The sequence below is a fragment of the Mangifera indica genome, chromosome 3 (assembly GCF_011075055.1).
Source record: "Mangifera indica cultivar Alphonso chromosome 3, CATAS_Mindica_2.1, whole genome shotgun sequence".
Lineage (NCBI taxonomy): Eukaryota > Viridiplantae > Streptophyta > Magnoliopsida > Sapindales > Anacardiaceae > Mangifera > Mangifera indica.
In genome coordinates, this window is record NC_058139.1 from 15720714 (window position 1) to 15729947 (window position 9234).

The 9234-nt window shown below is 36.6% G+C and overlaps 1 protein-coding gene across 1 annotated transcript; it reads left to right on the forward strand.

Moving 5' to 3' along the window:
* Positions 1–860: 860 nt before the first annotated feature.
* Positions 861–1627, forward strand: LOC123211001 (calcium-binding protein CP1). The gene has a single exon (XM_044629498.1). The coding sequence runs from the start codon at positions 999–1001 to the stop codon at positions 1503–1505; it is 507 nt and encodes a 168-aa protein (XP_044485433.1). The 5' UTR covers positions 861–998; the 3' UTR covers positions 1506–1627.
* Positions 1628–9234: the final 7607 nt, after the last annotated feature.

Consider the following 9234-nt stretch of genomic DNA (forward strand, 5'->3'; position numbering starts at 1 on the left):
CAAATTCATAGTTGGTATTTGTGATCTGAAAAGGCTATCCGGTCAATGTCACATTAATGGTTTACAAACCAACAAGTCGTGAATAAAATTAATGGCTACCGAACATAACAGTCTATTCATTTGCTTTTGTCTTCTCTGTAATGTAATTTTCCTAAATGCTTGGATTCCAATTCCCAAGTTTTTTCTTTTTTCCCCAAAGAGATTCCAAGAATTTGTGAAGCTGAGAAAATAGAGATTTTTTTTTTCCGGCAATAAATTATTTTTACTTTATAAAGTAAAAATTTCATTTTTCAAAGAATTTTAATACCTAAAATTTGGAGAAAATCAGAAGGCATGTATGTAAACAATAAAAATTTATATGGTTGAAGAAAAGAGGAGTCAGGAATAAAACGTAGGGGCATTAAAGTTATAATGTTATTGAAATAAAAAAACTTACTGTAGAGTAACAATAAAATCTAAAAAATTAATATTAAAATAAAAAAATAAATTTGATATGTACTTAAATAATAATTTTTTAAATTTAAGATGGATAAATAACCTTCTTTGACCTTCTCTCTCTCTCCAAGCGAAGAACTATTAAAATTCAATCTAATAATTAATTTTCTTAAAAAAGGAGTATAAATAATAATATTACAAACTTTGTTGACTTGTTGCAACTTCGAAGAGTTAGAGAAGGCTGCGACAAATCTACTCCTTTATGCAGTCATGAAATGAACACAAACTTTGACCGACTAATCAACTCCTTTACGTCACTACATACGTAGCTCAGCTCATCAACGAAACACCCGTTATTTATGGCTATAATTTAATCTTGTCAACCAAGTCGCATGTGTTTTTAACATCTTATATATATATATAGCCTGTCTGTCTCTGCTTCGTTCTGTCCAAGATTTCGTAATTTTACTGATTCCCACAACTTCAAACCAAGCTTCTCCCTCTCTCTCTCTCTCTCTCTCTTCTTGTTTTAAAATTTTTCTCGATCGAATTTCTGAGCCACAATGTGTCCAACTGGTGCATCTTTGAAGCCAAAAGACATGGCGACGACGACATGCAAAGATTTCAAGCTGGCTTTCGACGTGCTTGATGTGGACCACGACGGCAAGATTAGCTGCGAGGATTTGAAAATGTTTTACGCACGATATGGTAAAAATAGCAGCGGGGACGATGAAGCCATCAAAGCTATGATCTCTGCAGCGGATTTTAACAAAGATGGGTACATTGAGTATGATGAGTTTGAAAGAGTTTTGACTTACGGAGGGAAGAGACACGGCGGTGGTTGTGGTGGGGTTATGGAGGAGGTGTTTAGGATTATGGATAAGGATGGTGATGGAAGATTGAGCGTGAATGATTTGAAGAGTTACATGAAGCGGGCTGGTTTTAATGCAAGTGATGAGGATATCAAGGCTATGATTAAAGTGGGTGGTGGCGATGAATTTGAAGGTGTTTCTTTTGATGGTTTGCTTAAGATTTTAGCCGTGGATCAGATTGGTTGGTCAACTTTTTGATTATTTTTGGCTACTGTTACTATTAGCTTAAACTTGATGAAGGAATAATCAATTTTCCTCTTGTCGTGTAATTTTCTTGTTTGCAACAACCAACTGGGAGAATTCATCTTTTTGTTTGTTTATTGTGATGCAAATTGCCATGTCAAAATGATTCGTCTTGGAGTTGAAATTTGTATATGCAAGCCTTGCCTCATTAATCTTAATATATACTTACGCGTTAATTAAAGAATAGGGAAATTAATTAAATTACCCCAAAATTAAGGCGGTAAAACGAAATTACCCCTGGATTTCACTGTTAAACAAAAATGCCCTAAAATTAGCAAGAGACGAAAATGCCCCTCAGAGACGAAATGGACGTTAACCACGCGCATTCGGCCAAACACACGAAAACAGAATTTTCGAATTCGCGTTTCGTGCACTCGGCAACTTCAATTTTCTTCGACGATTTTTACGACGTTTCCGGCAACGAAGATGGACAAAAAGGTTAGTAAAACAACCCTTGTCATCTCTTTATGCATTTTGGTTGATGATTTGAGCGATTTAATGTGAAATTACCCAGTTTAGTGTTAGGGTTCCGATTTGGTATAATTGACGAAAATGCTTGATTTCTTTGTGATTTGGATGAATATTCTTAGGGATTTTGTGTCATATTAGGTGTAGATTTAATTGTTGTTGAAATGAAGTTTGAAAAACGAAGTTTGGAGGGTGAAATGTGGCCACACGAATTCGACGGTCACCACGCGAATGGCGCAGTGACCACACGAATTCTTGTGGTGAGATTTGTTGAAGATGGGGTTGTTTTTTGCACTTTTCAAACTTCGTGGACTACACATAATCATGTGGTTGGGGGTGAAACTGCACGTTTTCATCGTGTGGTGGGGCATTATATAAATTGGAAAACTTTGTGGACTCGCATAATTACGGTCAACCCCCCGAATTTGTGTGGTTGACGCGCGAATTCACGTGGTGGGGGCAAATTACGGTTTTCCAGAGTTATCTAGCATGCGTTTCCTATGGTTGGAATCAGGGGGGCAGAATGCAGTTATATTAAATTTTAGGGCTTTTTTGATATTTTTCATATGGGATCAAATTGAAATTTATCCATCTTAAGGTTTTTTGACGTGTAGAATTTGAATTTGATATCTGCTTTTTCGAATAAGGCCTTTATATATAGAATTGAATAATTTATTCCCTAAAATTTATATAAATTTAATATAATTGTAATTTAATTTTCATACAATGAGCTGTACAAAAGAGAAAAAGGGATGAAAGCAGAGATGAACTGCGATTTCCTCTCGAAAAACACTTCAAGGCTCAAGTTACTACACGTGGATATAGAGATGTGGGAGTCGTGATCAAAAAATTATCAACAGAGAGACAATTACAAATTTTTCGACGTACCTGTTTCGGACACTTCCTAGACTTGAAGGATAGTCGATTTAGTGGGGTTCAAATACATTCCTTCATCTTTCGAGCAGTAAATAAGGTGACCTAAGGAGAGGAGTTATGGTTTCGGGTTAATGATATGGATGTTAGATTTAGTGTGTATGAGTTTTCTATTATGACAGGCTTTCGATTCAGTCATCTGGTAGATATCGACCTCTATATTCTATCAAAGGCCACAGATTGGATCCTCCAGACATATTTTCACGGGTGTAAATCAGTTATATGTGCTGATTTGAGCCGTGTTTTCTAGCAGAGACCATGGGGGGAGGATGACACTGATGCAGTGAAGTTAGCACTGTTGTTTTATCTTCATATGGGGTTGTTAGGGAGTGATTTGAGGAAAACAATTCCCCAGAAGATATTACAATTAATTGATCATCTTGATGGGTTTAATGCATACCCGTGGGGAGTACGAGTGTGACAGATGACATATCTCCTGAATTTCTTGATGCGATAATATTACAATTAGTTGATCATCATGATCATCTTGATACGATAATATCTCCTGAATTTCTATAGATTTCGACCCGAAAAAGAAAAAGGAAAACCAGCTTAAGTAGTATGGCATCATGGGATTTCCACTAGTGTTTCAGGTAATTATGGTATTTATTAATTCAAACTAAAAATTTGTTTTTAAAATAAAATTAGTTTAATATGATTGTAAATATATACAATAACCGATTTATGTTGATATTGCAGTTTTGGATATATGAGACGCTGGACTCGTTATTTCGATGGGTAGATATGTCGTCGATTGTAGGAGTCGCCTGAATGTTGAGATGACACATGAAGGACATTTCGGGATGGGATTTTATCTCAACTATCTTCACTGGAGATATAGCAAGTACTAATTTATTACGTATTAACATATACTTTGAATATAACAATAATGAATACTGAAAATAAATATTTTGTAGGATGATGTTAATTTTCCATTAGATTTATCTTCGGTTGAGAGAGATACGGAGTGGTATAAGGATATCGTCCGATATACAAGGGTGTCGGATAGTCGATCTTCTTCAACGTCAGGAGATGTATCATTGAGTCCTCGTGACATTAGTTCTCCGATCGTTGCTCCTCTTCTTGTTGATGCTCATGTTCAGCCCCCTCCCACGTGCTCGATTAGCGACCTTGTCGAGGAGCTTTTATCATCAGATCCCATGCCTAGGCCCCCTACCACTGAGCACATATCACCGTATCCCGTGCCTATGCCCTCTACCACTGAACATATATCACCAGATCCCATGCCTATGCCCTCTACCACTAAGCAGATATCAGATGATCCTCCTATCACTGGACCAGATTTCTCCATTCATCACTTCGATGCTGCATTGGCTCGATGGGGAAATCTTATCTTAGCTCGACTTACTGGGTTAGAGGCTACGATGGAGGACAAGTTTAGTCGCATTGAGGGTAGGATGACTCTTATAGAGGATAGACTGAGTCGTATTATGGATACAACGACTCATACGGAGGTTGGACGATCTCATCACCATACAGATGCTGTCGGACAGGTAAAAAAGTTAATACTTTACAAGATATTTCTTTTATTTATATACGCAATCATATAAACCTTATAATAATTGTACATGTTATTACAGTCTTCTCGGGACAATGGTGACAGACTATTGACAGGGGCTCCGACATTCTCGTCTTCACCTGTTATTGATGTGAGTGCTAACTGCTTTGAGTATTTTAAGAATGTTACTTTTGAAATAAATTTTAATCTATTAAAATTATTACAGTGTCAGTTGTTTGATGAGAGACCATCATGAGAAGATCTGATATTGACTCTTGATATCGGCGATTATATATCATCGTATGAGGTCTTTTCGATGGCACATTCTACGATGGTTCAGGTAATTATAACGTCCTTTTGAAATAAATGTTATATCTGAATTCTTTGATTGTACATCTATTAATCCCGTTAAATATAACTCTTCGATTAATTAATATTAATTGCTAATACTAATACAGGATGTCGACGACGATGGGTCACTTCACATGAGGTATTCTCCGTCGACACCTTCTGTGATTATTCTGGTTAGTATAACATGGATATACAATATTATATCTCATTTACACATCTGCGGTTTGATTTTCTCTAAACTTGTTATTATCGATATTGTGACAGCGACATGACGTTTCTACGGCTACACCAATTGTAGATCCTATTGCGACGTTTGTTTCGACGTTAAAGGTACGTACATTGTATAATGAATACTTTGTTGTTTTTTTGTTCAATAGTTTGATTTACTAATATTAAATGTTAATGTTGTCATAGGATATTGGCGATGTCGATCGATCACCACATGCAGATGCTCCAGTATTGCTTTGGGAGGAGGTTGAGGTGAAGTGTTAGAAATTTCATCTATTAATTTCAATAGTCGTTTACCCTTTCTATTCCTGTTACAATAGGATCTTCGTTTGGTCTATCTCAACACTCCAAGCAAAGGAAAACAGGTGATTGATATTGTCTCCCAGGATGATGAGGTCACTGATGATATTGTTAAGATCCCTGTACATGAGGACCAAGAGCAGGTAATTGAATTTTCAAGAAATTTAATAACTGCAATTGAAATAATTTATCATCCCATTTAGTCAATTCGTGTATTTGAATACAGCCAGTCCCAAAAGAAAATGTATTCGATATAGCTTCACTTGCGAATTCTCTAACTATGACTCCAGTGTTACAGAAGGTATTAAAAAGTTTAGATTTTTAAAAAATTTAATAAGTTCGGTTAGAATAATTTATTATTCATTTTACCTAACATATTATTTGTTTTGGTGTAGTATTTTCGTACAGTTCGTGGTAGGATTGTTAAGAAGAGACCCCTCATTCGTAGTCCATACACGAATCTTCTTAAACCACGGAGCCAACCGCATGTGCAGTTATCGAGCACCGAGCGTGAAGAAATATTCAAGAAGTAGTATGCAGAGCCGAACCTGTTCGAGAAATGTTATGTGTATGACATAGGTGAGAGGACCAAAATTGCATTCTGGGGTACACTCATGGACACCTCCGGATGGTTGTTTGACAAGGTGAGTTCACTTTAACAAATGAATTTTGTATTTTGGTTAGATAATCTTTCTATGGCTTGATAACATTATATTTTCTGTTTTTCTAGCATATTGATTCGTTTTTGGGGTTATTACGTCGACATCAGCATGATGATACTACGAATGTTTAGCAGAACTGGACGACGGTTTTGAGTTGCTTTGTTAGATACATCCCTTATGAGTATACGGCCTGGATGAGAGATTAAGATAGCTACCAGTTCCCGCTGCTCTTTACACGTATGGTGAATGCAAATTACCCACCTGAGTTGCATTGGCAACCTTGGGGTATGATCGATGAGGTTAGTATTCGAATCTCAAGTACCTTTTGAAGAATAATGGATTAAGATCTAATATATATTATATCAACGAGTGCAGGTTTATATCCCAATAAACTTCGATAATGCGCATTGGGTAACAGGGGTGTTGGATTTGAAGGAGTGGAAGATTATGATTTACGATTTCTTACAGAGTTTCACTACTGACCCAGAGCTATTTAGGCAAAAGATGTTGGGATATACGTCGATGATACCACATTTGCTGCAAGCGACATCATTTTGGTCTGAGATGTGCCAGAGTCCACGGGATGATCCATTTGCATTGCATAGGGTGGTGGATATACCACAGCAGACGCCCCTATCAGGTGACTGTAGGGTGTTCATGTTACGATACATTGAGTGTTTAATACTTCACCGATCGTTATCCTTTGAGGGGGAGGACTCATTACGCATGCGCACTCGTTTAGGCACACAACTATATTTTCAGGATATTGATTGACGATTATTTTATATGTTATTTGTATTTGTATATATGTTTATTTATTCATTTGTATATATGTTTATCCATATATTGATTCATTTATATGCATTTGTCTTTTATATGGCTACCGTAAGCGACAAATATAATGGGAAAAAAACGACATAAAAAGATAACATCCTATAGTCAGAATCTGTCCTCTGTAACAATCACAAGCATTAGGTTTACAGAAACAAGTACAAGGACAACATTTATATTAAAATTAATAGCCACAAACATTAGAGTTATAGAAATAAGTACAAAAACAACATTTATATTAAAATTAACAAGTACAATTAACAGGTGCAACTATTTTCCATCTTTCTTCTTTCTTCCTGAACTTGATGGTACAGAACTAGGTACTAGAATATGGCTTCTGTAATTTTGTCTTATATGTCCAGGTTGGTGACATCGGCTACAGATAAGTTGTTCAACAACTTCTCCTCGAGAAGGACGTCTGTTTTTATTTGCTGGATGTCTTGCACGATGACGATGCACATACGGTGGGTGGATAACACGTGCCTCCTCCAGATGAATCCACTCTAACTGGTTTCCTAATAGATTGACTGCGTCCGTATAAACTATACGATAAAAAGCTGTGCTGTAGTATGGATGCACCCATTGAATGCAAGTTGTGAGCTTCATATATTTGGCTACAATAATAACATGCATGTAGGGAATCTGTGATAATTGAAATTTTCTACAGGTACATGTACGCTCCGTCAGGTCGACCAGGGCATCATATTGGCCACTACCAAGGACCTGGTATTGATCAGATGTTATAGGATGCACCTCCAAGTTTGAAGACTTTCGTACACGTTTTGCGATCTTAGCTTCAACCCAAGGTATGATTGGGCTAGTACAAACATCTGTAAATCATATAAATATAAACACATTTGGTTAGTAATCAAGTATATGTTTAGTAACATGCAATTATAACATATTATAATATTGAATATGAACTTATTGGTATGATTTCTTTTTTCATAAAACCATCGCTGCAATGTACCTCTGATGAACTCAATCAGTATCGTAATAGGTAAGCCTTGAGCATTTCTGACCAAGGCATTAAATGACTCAGCAATATTAGTAGTCATTACATTGTACCTATGCCCTGGAAAATATGCTTGTGCCCATTACTCGAAACCAACCTCGCACAGGTATGCAGCTGCCTCAGGGTGCATACGGGCTAGTGACTTCATTACTTGTTGGAATTCATACTCTGTGTATGCCTTAGTTGTTTTCCAATACATCTATGCGACTTTGACATTCTTCTTATACTTAGACCGCATGTTACAATAGAGGTGGTGACAACAATAACCGTGGTACACACTAGGGAATACTTTAGCCATTGCAGAAAATATGCTGATATGTTAATCTGAAATGATGGCTAAATGAGGTACCTAGCCAATACAATCCCTCCGCTTTGTTAAAAACCAGTACCATGTGTCATGATCTTCCTTGGGACCAATCCCAAAAGCAACTGGATATATCTGATTATTCCCATCCAATGCAACAACAATAAATAGTTGACCTAGATATCTACCCTTTAAGAAAACAACATCAATACAAATAACTAGTCGAATATATTGTTGAAATGCACAGATACTACAACTGAATGCCATGTAAAGTATTTAAATTGATCGTGCTCATCCGTTAATGTAGTGTCACCGTCCCCGAATTACAACGTTCTAAATTAAGGCAATACTCCGGCAACAACATAAATGACTCTTTTGGTGTCTCCTTCAATGATTGAAACGACCAATTTCTCGTTTGCCATGCTTGTGCGTATGATATATCAATTTTATATCGGTCGACAATATTAGCAATGATCTCCTTCGGTCGATAAACATGATCAACTAAAATGAATTTGGTCCTCAAAATTTGTCCCAAAGCTCGGGTACCTGCTTGCCTATGATTAGGTAATATCTGATCTTTACAACATGTGTGACAGCTATCCATACGACGTAATTCAAAGCTATCACTTTCTCCCACCCTAACTGCCCGTGCACGCCATTTACATTCTTCATTGCGACATTTAACCACCCATCTAATTGTGTCTGATTTGTCTATGAAAAATTGATATCCCCTACGAAGCGCATCTTGATGTATCGCATCAATGACATGTTGTTTACTAGGAAATAATGTACTAACTTTTGGAGAATCAGTATCGGTCGATGTTTTAGAGTTTCTTGATGTAGATGGTTGATTAGAAAAAGGTGGTAACCAATTAAATGCATCAGTACAAACAGTCCTACCAGTAGGATTTGTTTCTGGAAAATAACTTGTACCTCCAATATCGTTGTTAACATAGATCTTCTCTTCAACCTCTGGTTCTTCGATTGGAATATCATGTAAAACCTTTCCATTAAATTCACTCCACTCTGGAAAAGTTGTTTTATCCCCATTAAGAAATTCTTCTACGCGATAC

Coding starts and splice junctions, on each gene's coding strand:
- LOC123211001 (XM_044629498.1), top strand. CDS start 999: ATGTGTCCAACTGGTGCATCTTTGAAGCCAAAAGACATGGCGACGACG.